This window comes from Geotrypetes seraphini, chromosome 1 (assembly GCF_902459505.1).
Source record: "Geotrypetes seraphini chromosome 1, aGeoSer1.1, whole genome shotgun sequence".
Taxonomy (NCBI): domain Eukaryota; kingdom Metazoa; phylum Chordata; class Amphibia; order Gymnophiona; family Dermophiidae; genus Geotrypetes; species Geotrypetes seraphini.
In genome coordinates this window covers 380,355,867-380,374,141 of record NC_047084.1, presented here as the reverse complement: position 1 = coordinate 380,374,141, position 18,275 = coordinate 380,355,867, and the positions used below count along the sequence as shown (strand labels likewise).

At 42.5% G+C, this 18,275-nt stretch overlaps 1 protein-coding gene across 1 annotated transcript in view; it reads left to right on the top strand.

The window, feature by feature from the left end:
• WRN (WRN RecQ like helicase) overlaps positions 1-18,275 on the top strand; it is a 405,773-nt gene that overhangs the window by 241,513 nt on the left and 145,985 nt on the right. The window contains exon 30 of the mRNA XM_033960777.1: positions 4,234-4,381. Coding sequence (XP_033816668.1) covers positions 4,234-4,381 — 148 coding nt within the window. The remainder of the gene's footprint in view (positions 1-4,233; positions 4,382-18,275) is intronic.

The window sequence follows — 18,275 nt, the reverse complement described above, 5'->3', positions numbered from 1 at the left end:
GACAGTTTGAAGCACTGGCTTTGGATATCAAAGCTGCAGCTGCTTCCTTTGTGGCATGTGCCATCCATATCAGACTGTGGACTAGTCCTTCGGAGCTTGGGGACTCCTGTTCCCACATGTGTAAGGAAGGCAGGAATTATGTGGCTGGGCAAGGTTTCTGGTTGCATAGTCTCGGCAAGGTTGCCATAGTCTTGGCAAGAAGGATTTCAGAATTGCAGGCCCTCTCTTGCAGGGAGCCATTTCTTCAATTCACGAAGTCGGGTGTTTGTGCACAGTTCTTTACTTTCTTCTGAAGGTGGGTTCTGCCTTCCATGTCAATCAGGAGCTCCATTTGTCCACCTTTCAACCTATGGGTTCTACCAAACAGGACAAACTTTAGCGCAAGTTGGATGTACACAGGGCCCTGCTCATCTACCTGGAGTGGTCTAATGACTCCAGGCTTTCTGATCATCTTTTTGTGCTGTCCAGTCACGGGGCAGGCCAGCCTCAAAAGCGACCATTGCCAGAGGAATCTGCATGGCGATTTCCTCTTCCTACATTTCCTTCAGGAAACAGCCGCCTCTTTCCCTGGCAGTGCATTCCACCAGAGGTGTAGCAACCTCCTGGGAGGAATCCTAGGCTGTTTTGCCTGATGAAATCTGCAGAGTTGCTACTTGGGATACTCTTCTCACTTTTACAAAGCTCTACAGAGTAGATGTGGCGGCTCGAGAGGATGCCACCTTTGGATCCTTTATTCTGCGGGCAGGCTCATCTGTCCCTCCCTAGATGTATGACATTGCTTTGGTACATCAGCTCAAGTATGGACTCCTGTGTATTTGCAACAGAATGTTCTTACCTCGGTAATCTGGGTTCTGTTAGGATGCAAAGAACTGGTCCATACTACCCTCCCTGTGTTTTGATTCGCTTGATGTTTGCCTCGGACTTTGCTATTGTCCATCTCAGGACCTCTGCTATTATACCTAAGATGATGAACAGATGTGTTTCAGGTATTGAGGGGTTCCCTTGCTCTCTCCTCCTGGGAGAGTCCCATAGCTCCTGCTTGTTACCCGTAGCAGGTTGAATCTGTGTTACTCATGCGAGTGTTGTTCTCTGTTTACTTGTTAAATGTTTATTGGTCATTGTTCTATTTTCTAAGTTTCAGAGCAGAATGTGTTTCTTTCCGGGGAATTTCCCCATGGTTCTCCTTCTCATTTTTTTAAATGTTTCAGTGGAGTTTGATTGCCTTTGTACCAACTGAGGGGGGTGCTGTGCTCCACTACAGAAGGGGAGGAGTTCTCAAGTTCTTAAAGGGATTGCCTTCTGCATTTTGTGGGAAATGGGAATCAGCAGCTCAAGTATGGACCCTGTGTAGCTTAACAGAACCCAAATTACCAAGGTAAGAACCTAATCTGTTGTTTTGCTTTAGACGTCAATTCAAGCAGTAAAGATTCTGTACTGTACAACTTCCTGAAACTGTGTTGTGAACTGTGGAATCCATCAGTCCAGTTTAAGAAGTCTGTGAGTTGTATGTTAACACAGAATTCTAACACTTTTGCAGACCATGGTATCCCTGCAATTGGTCTAAAGTTTTCAACTCTGGATGTCTAATCCCAGTGCCTTAGGTATGGGGGTCAGGACGATGGCAGATATTGTTTTAGGGTATGTACCACTACCCAAACATCTCTTAAATGAAGTTGTCGGCCATCAGAGAAATCCCGGAGGCACATGCTCTAGCATATTGGCTGGGCAGATGTCCAAACAGCAGAATTTTTTTTTAAGTCTCCTCGGTAGGTCTAGTCTAATCTAATGCTTGACTTTATCATCATTCAAGGAAAGCTCGACTAGGTTTACAATAGTTAAGTTATCGAATAAAACCCAGAAAAGAATAAGACTAAGTTTGGTAAAGTTAATTTTCAAAGTGTTTAGCAAATAAAGTAGTTTTTAAGGATTTGCGAAAAGGTTGAAGTGAGCTGGAACTCCTTAAAAGAAGTGGAAGGTCAATCCACAGTTGAGATAGCTTAAAAATCAGAGAGAGGAAGAGATAATTTGAATTGTTGATCACCTCTTGCAAAAGAAAATCTATAAACATTCCAGGATAAAGGAAGGAGAGGAGTAAAAATACCATGTAAAATTTTAAAAACAACACAGGCACACTTAAATCAAACTCTAAAACAAGCTGGGAGCCAATGAAGACTGAAGCAATGGCGTCACGTGATCAAATTTACGTTTCCCAAAAATCAATTTCGCAGCAGTATTTTGAATTAATTGCAATCTGTAGAGGCAAGTTTTTGTAACACCAAGGTAAATAACATTGCAATAGTAGAGACGAGATAAAATAATTGACTGAACTAAGGTGGAAAAGTGACAATGATGAAAAAGATGTCTAATCTTCCTCAGCATACGTAGATTAAAAAAACATTTCTTGACCACGGAGTTAATTTGATCTTTAAAAGAGAGAGAAAAGTCAAGAAAAACTCCCAATACCTTGGCAGAGAACTCAATCTGTAGAGAGGATCCATAAACTAAAGCTACAGAAAGAGGAAGACAGTCCAGTTTTGGGCCTAACCATAATAATTAGTTTTTTGTTGTATTAAGCTTCATCTGGACAAACTGAGCCCAGGCTTGAAGTTTTGAAATACAAAGATTTACTTTAGATGATAGGTCAGTAATGTCTGGATCTATCTCTATCAAAATAAAAATATCATCCGCATAAGTGAATAGAGTTTCCCAAGATGACAGCTTGAAAATTTTCAAGGTGGTCATATAGAGATTGAATAAAATTGGAGATATCTTGGGAGGTAACGGGAGAATTCATTTTAATTTCTATTGGCTGGTATTCCTTCTTCTTTACTGATTTTTGCGGGATCCATCTCAACTCTATTGACCAGGGAGTGTGTAAATAAACTCGCTAATTATCCTGATCTTTTCCTGAAAGTAGTTTGCTAGATTGGTTTCATCAGCTTCATGTAAAGTGGTATTGAAGGTTACATGTTTGATAGAGATCAAGGTTGTGAAGATCTTAAAAAGGCTCTTGGATGTGTTCCCAAGCATTTTTTTTTAAAATGGTGTCAACTTTATCTCCTTCCCATGTTTCTCCCACAAATAGTTGAGCAAATTTTAAAAATAAAAAAGTCATATGTTCCTCGAGGATCTTTATATATAAAGTTTGGTGCAGAATGAAATACATGTTCTAAAGTCATAAATGGGGGAGGTCTATAAAAAACATGAATTGCAGCATGCATGCATACACATGCATACACTCAATATGATCTGAAGTGCTTCTGTTCTATTGAACCGAGACTAGAAATCAGTAAACTAAAATTCTTTCCATAATGAACTTCAGGAGATTCATTTATTTCATTCATTTATTCATTCCTTATTTGGCTTGCTGTAACTTTTCTATTGGTCTTGGACATAGCAGCAAAATCCAAAAATAATAAATAACAATGATTAATCGTCTATTATAATTTCCTGGAAATGAAAATGTAGAAGAATTTGAATTTTTGGTAAAGGCAGATTTGAAAATAATTAGCAAAAGTCCTTTTATTAAAGCCACAGCAAAAGTGGCCTAAGCGCACCCGCTACACAGGTCTTTTCTGCATGCTAAGGCCACATACAGAAATTGGCTGGTTTTCCTATTTCTGGAATTAATAGCCATGTGCTAATTGCACAGTTAATGAGCAGTCATTTAAAATATTGCCTTGTGAGCCCTTACTGCCACCCGTTTTGTAGGTGGCAAGGGCCCCTGTTCTAATCAACGCATGGCAATGCCTCATGTGCTGAGTAGCCCTTTCACATCCACTCTCCACTCCCAAACATGCCTCCTTCCACAAAAATACAGAATATTTATTCAGTTCGCGGACACCCAAATTGGCAAATTTACTATGGGGCGCCTCAGCGGGTCTCATGGTAGGCATTTCTAGCTCACAGTAAGCTTGTGTTATGCTTACTACAGTTTAGTAAAAGGACTCCAAAGTTACTAATAAGGCTTTGGTCTATTTGAACTGAAATATTATCTATTCAGGTATACAGGACATGTATGTACATCAAGCTAAAATTTGTATTTTTTAAAAAATTGCACATATAGCAGTGAAATTACAAAAGAGAAAAGTTCAGACATTCAAATTAGCGTTAGGTGAATTGATTGCAGTATGTTTCCTATGCAGTATGTATCTATGTGTATTGGTCCTTCAGAATTCTGGTCCCCAGACCAAATGTTTGTTCCCCTTTACTGTTTTTTTGTTTTGCACTTAGAGTGATTAACAACGTATCCGCTGATGATGCAGATGCAGAAGAAAGCCTGCAGGACTTTGGGTTCCAGGCCTACCAGCTAATGTCAGCAATCAGCACCTTGGGAGAGAGGTTTGGAACAGGGGTTCCAGTTTTGTTTCTCAGAGGATCGGTTGGTATTCAGATTTTTACACTGTGTAAATCAAAACAGCTCTCAGTTTTCATTGTCAGTGAGGAGAAGCATAAATTAATTTTTGGTATTGCTGTCCATATTGGCTAGTGTTTATTGCCATGGCAACTGACCTGTTTAAGTGTAAATGTCCTGAAATGCCAAAAATATAACTAGTTGGTAAGTGCAGAAGTCTTGAAATATTTTCAGTCCGAAGTTGTCTTTCCTGACTGTCAATGTTTCTTTGGAGCAGTACTAGAACCACTGTTGAGTTATTGTGCTTTTAAGACATGCCCTGCTTTTTTTTCTTTATTTTCAACCTCTACTGACCTATGCAAATAAGGTTCCAAAATCAGTCTTTGAACCTCAATGGGCTGCCCTGCTTTGATGCCCTTGCACTGCCACATTTCTGCCACAAGCGTATGCAGTACTAAAAAATAGTGAAGCAAAAATATTTTCCACATTTGACTAAATCTAAACAAAAAGGAATTGTACTCGGAATGATAAAGACATTTGGCTACACTATTGTTTCTCAGTCAACAAATAAGATAAAATCAGCCCCAATAGTAGGTGACATTCTCTGACAGTACCAGCATAAAGCCAGTAATATATGAAAAGCAGTCTCTCTGTGTCAAAACTTGCATATGGATGCAGATGCAGCGCTCACACTAATTTTGTTTTCTCTAGTGCTTTTGGTGTAAATAGTTCCATTCTTTCAGGTTTTGTAGTTTTCACTAATTCTCATATTACTTCTACCCTTCCTCCCATTTTTGTTTGCGGCTCTGCATGGGGCAGGAGCGTACCAAGATTACCTGATTTGGGAACTACTGATTAAAAATACTGTTAAAACTCACCTCATTGTGGGAAGTAAAAGTATACTGACGGAACCAAAATTCTCCTGGATGAAAATAATTTAGGGACAGGGCAGCTAAGGAACCCAGAAACTTCAGAGTGGTACAAGAGGAATTCTGGGTAGGAAGAAAAGGAGGGAAAGTAGCGTTATATGTTAAAGATCATATTAAAGCCACACAATTGCAGGATCTGTAGGGCAAGGAAGAGGCACTGTAAATCAATTTGGAAAGATAGAATGGTGAATATATTTACATTAGTATGATATACAAGCCTCCTTCACAGACGGAAGAAGTGGACAGAGATTTAATAGTAGACATTCAGAATATATCTAAAAAAGGGGAAGTTTTACTAATAGATGATTTTAACATGCCGGATGTTGATTGGGGTATAACTATTGCGGGGTCTTCTAGAAGTAGGAAGATCTTGAATTTTCTACAAGGAGAACTGTTCCAGCAGTTGGTAATGGAACCCACACGGGATGGGGTCATACTGGACTTAGTGCTTACAAACGGGGAAAGTGTTTCTGATGTTACAGTGGGTGATCATCTGGTATCCAGTGATCACTGCATGGTACAGTTTAATATTAAGATGGGTATAGAGAAGGCTCATTCAAATACAAAGGTTCTAGACTTTAAAAAAAACTAACTTTACATCAAGTAATGGTTGGATGGGAACGTCTGGAAAGAGTGGAAATGCAGTGGGCAAAACTGAAAGGAATAATTATATGAGTGAGAAACCTTTTGGGACGCAAGTAAGTAAAAATAAGAGGAAAAGAAGGCCGCTTTGGTTCTCAAAAGTAGTAACTGAGAAGGTAAGGAATAAGAGGTTAGCTTTCATAAACTACAAAAGATCAAAGAAAAAGGAAGACAGGCAAAAATATTTGGAAAAATTAAGAGGGGCTGGTCGTGTAGCCAAGAAAGCAAAGATGTAAATGGAAGAAAAAATAGCTGACATAGTAAAACAGGGAGACAAAAGACTTACTTCTTTATCTGCTTCTACATATTTCTCCCCTTCACCTTTGAGTTTCACAGTGCAAAAGTAGCATTGTGAGACTCAAAGGTGAAGGGGAGAAATATGTAGAAGCTGACAAACAAAAGGCTGAATTGCTTAACAAATATTTCTGTTCTGTGTTCACGGCTGAAGCACCGGGAGCAGGACCACAGAAGACAAAAATGAATAGGATTGGAGGAGTGGTAGACCCTGATAGATTTTCAGAGGGTTGTGTTCATGAGGAGCGAGCTAAAATAAAATTAGACAAAGCAATGGGGCCAGATGGTGTACATCTGAAAGTGCTGAAGGAACTTAGGGAAGTTCTGGTGGCTCCGCTGACTGACCTTTTCAATGAGTCTCTATAATCAGGAGTGGTACCGGAGAACTGGAGAAGGGCGGATGTGATCCCTCTCCACAAAAGTGGAAGTAAGGAAGAAGTAGGGAATTACAGGCTTGTAAGTCTAACTTCTGTGGTAAGCAAATTAATGGCAGATGAACAGGGGAAGCAGGAAAGAGGTGCTGCTGGACAGGGGAAGAGGTAAAACAAAGGGAGAAGGGCTACTGCTGGATAAGGGGAGCAGTGAAGGTGGTGGTGGACACAGGGGAGGTAAAAGGAAGGGAGAATGGACAGGGGGAGCAGGCAAGGGGTTGTGGTGGACAGCCGAGGAAAAAGAAAGAAAGAGACAGAAATACAGAAAGCGGCTAAGGTGAGAGAGAGAAAGAAATAAAGACAGACACACACACATATATTCTAGCGCCCGTTAATGTAACGGGCTATAAGACTAGAATGGATAATAATTAGCTAAAATATTGTTTAATTTTTGACAAATAAACTTGCAAAATTATACTGAGTTGAATGGAAAGGGTAGATGTGAATTGCTTGTTCAATCATTCCAAATATAGTAGGACTAGGGGGCATGCGATGAAGCTTACCAAGTAGTAGATTTAAAACAAACTGGAGAAAATATGTCTTCACACAATGTGTAATTAAACTCTGAAATTTGTTGCCAGAGAATGTAGAGAAATCAGTTAGCTTAGCAGGGTTTAAAAAAGGTTTGGATAATTTCCTAAAAGAGAAGTCCATAGGCCATTATTGAGATGGCTTGGGGAAATCCATTGCTTATTCCTAGGATAAGCAGCATAAAATCTGTTTTACTACTTGGGATCTGGGTTGACCACTGTTGGAAACAGAATACTGGGCTTGATGGACCCTCGGTCTGTCTCAGTATGATAATTCTTATGTTCTTATTAATATAGAAATAAATCTTTTCCAGAGAAAGGAAAGTGATAAAACTAGAGGGCATGATTTGAAGTTGTGGGGTGGCAGACTTAGGAGTAATGTTAGGAAATTATTTTTCATAGAGAGGGTGGTAAATGCCTGGAAAGCTCTCCTGAGGGAGGTAGTGGAGATGAAAACGGTAATGGAATTAAAAAAATGGGATGAACACACAGGATCTCTATTTAGAAAATGAATAGTATAAAATAAACTAAAGCCAGTACTGGGCAATCCTGCACGGTCTGTGTCCCATATATGGTGATTTGGTTTAGGATGAGGGATTTGATAGAAGCTCCAGTGACAGGATGGTTAGGATAGGCTTCAATGGCAACTCCAGTAGTGGGAATTTAAAGACAGTACTGAGTGGACTTCTATGGTCTATTGCCGAGAAATATTAAAGAAAAGACAACTTAACCATGAATATGCTGTATAATGAGTGTGACTTGGGCAGACTGGATAGACCGTTCAGGTCTTTATCTGCTGTCATACTATGTTACCTTTCTTAGAAGGGAATAAAAGGTCAAGGTCAGAAAAAGACAAGAATTTAAATTGCATTTTGCTCTCGTCGGCGGCGCGCTTTTGACCTGACACCGCTCTCGTCACATCACCTTGCATGTTTTTTTTCCACTTGCAACACATGTGCGTTAAGTATTCCCCACTGGCAATGACCTTTTGCAAGATTTAAAGGGACACTCAGTGGATATAAATATCTGCAGACATGCAGATTCTGTAGGTTCACGAAACCTTATCTTTAATATTTACACAATGAAAATGTAGTTGCACTTGTCAAAGTATTAATACTGAGAATACTATTTAAAATAATTTCTCCAAGAACAAGCAGGATACTGATAGCCGCTCACATGTGTGATGTCTTCCAATGAAGCCCTTGTGCAGTCTGTTTACTACAGCTTTTGAGAACAATGCAGCAAAATTAAATTACTTGATTTTGAAAATAATTGATCGGGTGTCCAGACTATTAAGGCCAGAAGAGGACTGAAAAAAAAAATAAAAGAAACTTTAAATGCATGCAAAACCTAACTAAGGCAAGTAAGAGAGGGATCCTGCTTGACAGGAATAGGAGTTGTGGAGAATCATAGATGAAAGAATAACTTTTTCAAAAAATACAATTTGACACGAATTGAGAGGGAGCACTAGTTCAATGTGACTGTTCTGCGTCATGGAAAAATGGTAACTGGCCGTGTCCTGCATGACAGCAGCAGGCTGGAAGGTATTCGCTTGCACAGCACATTGTCCTATAGCAGTGATGGCTAACCTTTTTGAGCCCGAGTGCCCAAACTGCCGCACAAAACCAAAGAATTTCCTCAAAGTGCCAGCACGTCAATTAAACCTTAATAACAAGATTTTAGTATCTAAAAACTCTTTATAAAGTTGCCTGAACTATGTAACATCATTTTTAAAGGTTGGAATCTTTGTATTGTCAGAGAATCAATTTGATTCACAATCCTTTGGTTTTCATTTCAATTTATTGGCAATTTATAATGTTTTAATGATTTCATTCATGGGCCGAATACACACATACTTTTCTCTGTCGCCGCACTCTTAGACCAAAAGATTTGTAAGCCTGCAACCACGTCAAGGTAGACTCTTTCAGCAGCTCCCCTTCCTCCCCCTTACCTTTGAGGCCAAGTCAAAATGATCTACCAACAATAAAATTTTAAAAACACAAAGCACGCTGTACGCAGAGAAAATGTTAATTATCATTTATATTCCACGGGTTTTCAAAGAGGTCAAGGCAGATGACTTTATGCAATGTCACCTCAGTAACAACTATACAAAAATAGACAAATATTCCCCCTCCCTTTTTACTAAACCGCGATAGCGATTTTTAGCGCAGGGACCTGCGCTGAATGCCCCACGCTGCTCTTGAAGGTCATAGGCTCCCTGCGCTAAAAAACGCTATTGCGGTTTAGTAAAAGGGGGCCATAGTGCAAAATATAGACAGCATATATAAATTCTCAAAACGGACACATTTTGATCACTAAATTGAAAATAAAATCATTTTCCTACCTTTGGTAATTTCATCAGTCTCTGGTTGCACTTTATTCTTCTGACTGTGCATCCAATATTTCTTCCCTTTTTTCAGCCTCCTGTATGCTTTCTCTCCTCCAGACCTCATTCCCTCCCCAAACTTTTTCTTTGTTTCACCCTGCCCCCTTCCTTATTTTTCTCTCTCTCCATACCCCCTTTCATTCTGTATGTCTGTCTTTCTCTCTCTCTCCGTGCCCCATTTTTCTTTGTTTCACCCAGCCCTCTTTCTTTTTTTTTTTGGCTCCCTGTCCCCCCCTTTCTTTCTTTTTCCTTGCCCTCCCCTATGCCACCACCACTGGGAAAATGCTGCCACCACCACTGGGGAATAGGCTGCCACTGCCGCTATCGGGAACAGGCCGGCACCGAGTTCACCCTGCTTCTCTTCCCCACGGGGCCGACCAACTCTCGCCACTCGACGTCAATTCTAACATCGGAGAGGACGTTCTGGGCCAGCCAGGCAGCGATTGGCTGGCCCAGAACGTCCTCTCCGACATCAGAATTGACGCGGGTGGCGAGAGTTGGTCGGCCCCACAGGGAAAAGCAGGGAGAACTTGGCACCAGCCTGTTCCCAATGGCGGCGGTGGCACTCAAGTGGCTAAAGAGACGCAGTTTTCCGGCCTAGGGAGAACACTGGAGGGTAGCCAGCTGTGCACCCCTTTGGGACGTAAACCCGGGGTGGGGCGGACCGCCCCCCCACCCTCCTCCACCTTGGTATACTACTATCTGTACCTCACTCCCTCCCTATGACCAAAAATTCTCCTTTCTTCTATTTCCCATGTACACAACCATCTCTTTCCCTCCCTTCCTCTCTCCCAAGTCCATGCCTTCTGTGTGTAAAAACCCATTCCCTCCCCCACCTCAGCATCTCTTTCCCTCCCTTCCTCTCTCCCAAGTCCATGCCTTCTGTGTCCAAAAACCCATTCCCTCCCCCACCTCAGCATCTCTTTCCCTCCTTTCCTCTCTCCCAAGTTCATGCTTTCTGTGTCTAAAAACCCATTCCATCCCCCACCTCAGCATCTCTTTCCCTCCCTTCCTCTCTCCCAAGTTCATGCCTTCTGTGTCCAAAAACCCATTCCCTCCCCCACCTCAGCATCTCTTTCCCTCCTTTCCTCTCTCCCAAGTTCATGCTTTCTGTGTCCAAAAACCCATTCCATCCCCCACCTCAGCATCTCTTTCCCTCCCTTCCTTTCTCCCAAGTTCATGCCTTGTGTCCAAAACGCACTCCCTCCCCCTTTTGTGTTCCCCGTTTGTCTCCCAGCCCATCTTAGCAACTTTCTCAGCAAAATGTAGCTCGAGCCGCGTAGGCTTGTCTTCTATTTCCTGCCTGTCCCGCCGCCGATCGGAAATCTTCCCCGACTTCAGCGCTGACGTCGGGGAAGATTTCCGATCGGCTGTGTAAGCGGCAGGGCAGTCGGAGTAGAAGACGAGCCTCGCGGCTCGAGTTGTATTTAACCCCGCGGATCCCCCATCGTCCCCGTTCAGCTCTCTCTCCTGTGCATCCCCTGGTAGTATTGCCCTGATGGTGGCCCTGTGCGTGCCAGCTGCAAGGCCTTCGCGTGCCACAGTTGGCACGCGTGCCATAGGTTCGCCATCGCTGTCCTATAGAGTAAAGAAGCTGGAGAGTGGTTCTCATATGAGGCAGTGTCAAATGATGTCACCCACATACGAAACAGTGTCCTTCTATCCTCTGAAAGCAACTGCTACCGATAAGTAACTTTGTTTAAAGATTTCTGTCTTGCCATCATGCTTTATGCATTTGGTTTTCCTGTAGACCTACTTTGAAACCAATTGGTGTTTGAAACAATTAGTGTTCACAAGACTTGTTGGGTATATTTTATATCTTTCTGCAAAATACAGCAGCCATCGACATTCTAAAAAACATTCCATATATGTTGAGTACTGTGTATCTGTAGACTGATGGTAAGAAACATTTAATTTGAAAGTTAAACATAAATCCATTAAGAAAATGCTATGGTGCAAAGAACTTATTTCTAACCAATGACACAGTGACTTAACTGAATTATACCTCTGTTTGTAACTAAAGTTCTATTCTCAGTCCTTCATTTAAAAAAAACCCCAAAACACTTCCATTCTACAGTTAATGAACAATTATTATTGCCACACAGATTTTGTCTTCAGATACATAATTGGTATGGTCACAATTCCTGAGCCCTAGTTTATTGCAATATGAGATGTAAAGGTGACCCCAAATGGATCATTCAACCCTCTGAAGGAAAACCTGTCTCCAACTGTAACCCTCAAGTCAATTCTTGTGTCTGATATGTACTGTATATTTAAAACAAGAGAAGGGAGGGTTGGAGATGAGAATAAGTGTTTCTAAATAATAACAAAGATTTTAAGAATTTTATCACCTATCTCTCTGTATATATCTTAATTACCTATCTTTCTGTATATATCTTACATCTCTATATATAAATACATGTTTGGCTTTTATAAATAGAAAGTGTGTGGGTATATTAAATTGTTTAGAGCTCTGCTAGTTTTCTTAATTTGGCTTAATCCATCAGTGTCATTTTTTTCACAACACCTTGGTACAGGTGGGTTCTTAGACTTCAGGGGAGTCAAAAGGGAGATCAGATTTCACTTATTATTTGAAAAAGGAGTCACTGTGTAGTTCTGAACAAGGACTCCAGGGAGCCCTCAAATTAAGAGGTCGCCTCTGCTGAAATTTTATACCACCTTTGTCTAGGTAGAGAAAGAGAGAGAGAATTAGTTTTCAGCAAGAAACACCTATTAAGGCTTTGTTTCTATCTAGCATAGCACCTGACTTTCATAAATTTATCAGGACAGAGTTTGTTGCTAAGGATCTGTTTCACATAATATGTAGTAAACCTTTTTCTTAAAATATCTGACTTAGTTCAATGAAAACCAGAGAGAGAAATAACTTGCATGTTTTAGAGTTTCTGCCATGCTGTTTTTATTGAGAGATGCTGTTAGTAAAATTTATATGAAAGATGGAGCTGTGCTTTGTTAGGTGATCAGTCTTCTAAAGCTGCTGGTTTTCCTCTCTAATACCATACATCAGTGCAGATTTAGTTTCAATGTGGGCTTGACTGTGTATGGGGGAGGGGGAGAGGAATATGTCTGCCACCTTTTTCTGCATCAAAACTTCCAACTTAGGGCTAGATTCACTAACCCTCCGATCCGTATCCAATCCGTGGGCGATTGGAGGCAGGCTAGACCAATTCGCCAACCATCTGCGTGCAAATGGGGGCAATCAGAGGCACGCCCCCAATTGACTGCATGGATCGGATTGAGCCCTGACAGTAGTGACAGGAGAAGAAGCCTCCTGTCACTGCTGTCAGGGCTCTGCTGGCTTTTTTCTTTTCTTTTTTTTAGTAGGCCACAAAATATTAGGTCTATTAAAAAAAAGCCTCCTCTGTGCCGCGCACCCCTCCCCACATGCTTGCCTGAACCCGCACACACCCCACCCCTCCCTGACCGGCACGGCCCACCCGCTGGGCCCACCCCTTCCCCGTACCAATATCTTCAGGAGCAGGAGGAGTGCTCAATCCCTCCAGCTCTAGGCCTCCTCCGAGGCCGGCCGAGTGACCAGGCAAGACCCACCCCCTCCCCATACCTTGTAATATCTTTGGGAGCAGAAGAAGTGCTCAGTCCCTCCTGCTCCATGCCTCCTCCGCCACAAGTGCGGCCTTAGGCTACCCCCCCCCCCCCTGCCCCAGATGCATCATGAGATGCACAGGGAGGGTCGTAAGACCCTGATTGGCTGAGGCTCCTCAGGCTTCTCCCTTTGGAGGGGCCTGGGGCTCCTCAGCCAATCAGGGACTTCCTTAGGGAAGAGTCTAGGGAAGTCCTTGATTGGCCAAAACAATGGGGTGGGCAGTCTTCCAGCAGGAGGGGTTAGGCACCCTCCTGCCAGCAATCAGGAGTGTTGGGTGGGCGGCCTTCCGGCAGGAGGGGTTGGGCACCCTCTTGCTGGCGATCAGATAGGCAGCCGTGGCCACTAAGCTTATCGCGGCTGCGTCTACTTACAGTGTAGACCAGCATTTTGCTGGCCTACATTGTAAGCGTCTCTTCCTCTACTAGGGAGACGCGTAGGGCTGCCTAGGTTCGCCTAAGGCCCTTGGGCGAGCTTAGGCGGTCTTGTGAACCCTCCCTGGGCTCCCAGAAGCGCCTTCAATATAGGCGGCCTGCCTGGGGAGCATTTTTTTTTTTTAAAACGTGCATCCCGATTGGCTGATTAAATAGCTGTAGAATGCCTACAGCTGCCTAAAATTGGGACACACTTTGCAGAATCAGGACCTAAAAGTCCATTCTGTTAAGTTTTTAAAACCAGCAGATGGCAGTGTTTCACTTTTTCTTTCGAAATCACTTTTGGTCTCTGACCTTTTCAAATATCAATCACGTCAGTAAAAAGCCTAGTCTTGACATCTACATCCTGGCATCCATATGACCTCCCAATTAGCATTGTATGTTCTAATCTACAAGTAACAGATTCTCTCTGTAAAACACCCGTTTCCTGTTTCTCTGAGAACCTTATCCCCTTGGATGTTTATGAAGAATGGTACATAAATTTATGTCTTAAGAAATGTTTTAATAGTCACAAAATCAACCTTCTGAATTTACGTTGCATAGCTAGAATGTAGAATCAGCAATTTAAGAACATAAGAATTGCCACTGCTGGAGTCAGACCAGTGGTCCATCATGCCCAGCAGTCCGCTCATGCGGCGGCCCTCTGGTCTAAGACCAGCACCCTAACTGAGACTAGCCCTACCAGTGCACGTTCTTGTTCAACAGAAGCTTGTCTAACTTTGTCTTGAATCCTTGGAGGGTGTTTTCCCCTATAACAGCTTCTGGAAGGGCGTTCCAGCTTTCTACCACTCTCTGGGTGAAGAAGAACTTTTTTACGTTTGTACGGAATCTATCCCCTTTCAACTTTAGAGAGTGCCCTCTTGTTCTCCCTACCTTGGAGAGGGTGAACAACCTGTCCTTATCTACTAAGTCTATCCCCTTCAGTACCTTGAATTTAGACAAGGAATGACAATCTGTGAGCTTAATCTCTAATTACAAGGCCTCAAGGCTGAGTTTCTAATGTATGGTACTGTGTTAAATTTATTCACTTAATTTTGATTCATTCACAATCTCAGTTTTCATATCATCGATGACAACTGCCACACACCTGTAAACAGGAAATCTTCAGCATTCATCACTCATGTTTAAATCTCAAATTGATGCTGTAATACTATTATCTTTTCTTCAAGGACAAGCATGCTATTCTCACATGTGATTGAAGTCATCCATACCAGTTGCTGGCTCACAAGTTTGGAGCACTAGTGCAGTCAGCAAAAAAGCAATATTACCAACAGAGGGTGGAGGGGGTGGTAAATAAGCCATGGGAGTTATTTAGATTGGTAAGGATTCTAAGATGTGATGGGAGGACTGAGAACCACCCCTGTACTTTTCAGCGGAGGAATTTAACAACTTTTTTCTTGCAAAAATTGCGCTAATCGTTCAAACCCTACTACAGGTTGGTTTGAGGGAACAGATGGGGTGGTTGATGAGTGGAATGTGTTTGAGGAAGTGGAGGAATCAGATGTGGCTGTGGCATTAGGTTCTTGTAGGCCTACACAATCCACCAGATATTTGCTCAGTGGTTGTATTAAAAGAGTCTTTAGGGTAAGCTGGTCCCAATAAGTACAAAGCTCATAAATCTAATGCTGGACGAGGATGATTGATTGATTAAGGAGAAAAAGAAATAAGCAATTTTCGCTCAGTTGGGTACCTGTGGTTGTGAAAATAATGGAGAAAGTGGTATATTCGCAATTTGATCAGTTCTTGCAGGGTCACCACATTCTTGATGACCATCAGTATGCGTTTAGGAAACATCATAGTACAGAGACATTGTTGGTGTCAATGCTTGATGAGATGAGAAGTGGACTAGATGATGGTAAAAAGTTTTTGGTGGCTTTCTTAGATATCTCAGCTGCATTCGATACTGTGGGCCATGCAATATGATTAACTAGATTGAGGAGTTGTGGGATTCGTGTGACGGTATTGGCCTGATTTGAATCTTTTCTGAGTGGGAGACAGCAAGAAGTCTTAGTAGGAGGAAGTCTGTCACGTTGTAGAGAGGGGTTCCCCAAGGGTCCGCTTTGTCTGCTGCACTGTTTAATCTGTATCTTGCACCTCTTTGCAAATTGTTGTTGAACCTCGGTGTTTCATATCGACTTTACGCTGACGACATTCAATTCTTTTTCCCGGTGGAGGGAGACTTCAATGCAGCATTATTGCGAATGCAGTCGGTTGTAGCTGTAATTAAGAAGTGGATGGACTGCAACAGGCTTAAGTTAAGCATCCAGAAAATGAAAGTGATGCGAATCGGGAGACTGTGTGAAACTGTGCCAGAAGTGTAGAAGGTGAAATACCTAGGTGTGCTTGTGAACTCAGGGCTCACATTTAAGGGGCAGGTGCAGGCATTAGTACTGAAGGTGTTCTTTCAACTTCATCTGGTAAATGGACTTAGACCTTATTTGTCAGCCCATTTGTTTAAAATAATTCTGCAGACAATTGTTCTTTCGGTTCTTGTTTACTGTACTTTGGTACTCCTGGGTGTACCGATGTTGGCATTGTGTACACTCCAGGTAACCCAAAATTCAGTGATCAGAACTCTGTTTAGGTTGGGGATACTGAAGTTGATGGATAGAATTGGCCCTTAAACATCTTATTGAGAGCATTCTGCCACGTGTTCCGTCTCGTCCACTGAGATCTGCAGAGCAATTAGAGCTGCATTCCATCTGTAAAAGAGCTGAGGCTAACAATGTCAAGGGATAGTATATTCCATTGTATAGGGCTTAGGGAATGGAACAATCTCCTTGAGTAAATTCGTCAGCAACAGAACATACAGAATTTTAAAAGACTGCTTAAACAGCATCTTTTTTGCCAGATGAAATACAGGGTATGAGGCTGTGTGATTAATGAGGAAAAGATGATGACAGTAAGGTGCTGGTCGCCATGTATTTTTGCTCTGTTTTGTGGGTGTATTTATTGTGGGATATAAATAAATAAACCAAACCAACCCATATCCAGAGTGTTGGGCTCCTTATAGAGACAAAACTCTACTTCCTCTCATCTATATTTTATGCATCAAAGGATGTGACATAAGAAAACTAAAAAGCACAAATATTCTTCCCCTTCTAGGCATGACACTGTGTCCTGTCAAGCACTGATACACTGAGGACCGCTCTCCTTCCATCCAGCTGATGTTTCCTCATAGGCATGCCTCAACATTGAGGTCTCCCACACCCTGCCATCCAGTACATCACACTGCTTCCATGCTGATGACTCTTCCAGTACCAACACCATCTCTTTAGGAGGAGATCCAGGCTCTGTTTTAGAAACCCTTGCTCCTCCAATCTCACGTCCTGTTAGATGTGTCAAACATCAATCCTGGCTCACCCCCCCCCCCCTGCATCTACTAGCTGCGCTCATGTGCCTGTTATGCTGAATGTTTCTGGCTAAAATCCCATGCACACGCCAATTTCATACACTTCAAATTCATGCTGACATCATTCCAGTCTGCCCTCTCATTGGCCAAATGAATGCTATATCCAAGTAACCATTTCTCTTAGCTCCAATCCTTACCATCTCTTTACTACACTAAACTCCCTACTCAAAGCATCCTTGTTGCCTATCCCCCTTTCAATTTCTCCCCAGACAATGGTAGAGTTCTTCTATAATAAGATTCAAAAGATTCACCTTGAGCTCTCAACCAGGCTGCTTTCCCCTCCCCTCCTTCCATCTGCCCCCTCTGCTAACCTCCCCTCAACACCTGCCACCCTCTCTTCTTTCTATGAGATCACTGAGGAGAAAACCACACATCTTCTCACATCTTCCAAACCCACTACCTGCTCCTCCGATCCGATTTCCACTCATCTACTCAGTGCTATCTCCCCCTCTGTCACATCCTCAACCTATTGCTCTCCACTGCAAGTGTCCCTTATGCCTTCAAACAAGCCATAGTCACACCCTTCCTCAAGAAACCCTTATTGAACCCCAAGTATCCCTCCAACTATCACTCCATCTCCCTCTTCCCCTTCTTATCCAAGTTACTTGAATGTGCTGTTCATCACCGTTGCCTGGACTTCCTCTCATCCCATGCTTTTCAGGATCTGCTTCAGCCAGGCTTTTACCCGCTGCATTCCACGGAAACTGCCCTTACTAAAGTTTCCAATGACCTGTTCTTGGCCAGATCCAAAGTCCTTTACTCTATCCTCATTCACCTTGATCTGTCTGCTGCTTTTGATATTGTTGATCATTGCCTATTCCTTGATACACTGTCCTTGTTTGGATTCAAGGATTCTGCCCTCTCCTGGTTTTGTTCCTATCTCTCCCATTGCACCTTCAGTGTATGAAATGGTGGTTCCTCCTCCACAGCCTTCCCACTATTGATTGGTGTATCTCAAGGCTCTGTCCTGGGACCACTCATTTTCTTAATCTATACTTGCTCACTTGGAGCGCTGATCTCCTCCCACGGCTTCCAGTATCACCTCTATGCTGACAACTCCCAGATCTTCCTCTCTGTGCTAAATATCTCTACTGAAACCCAGACCAGAGTCTTAGCCTGCTTGTCACCTGGATGTCTCACCGCCATCTAAAATTGAATATGGCTAAAGCAGAGATGTTCATCTTCCTGACTAAACCCTCCTCTCTGCTTCCCTCGTTCACCGTCTCTGTGGAAGACACTCTCAT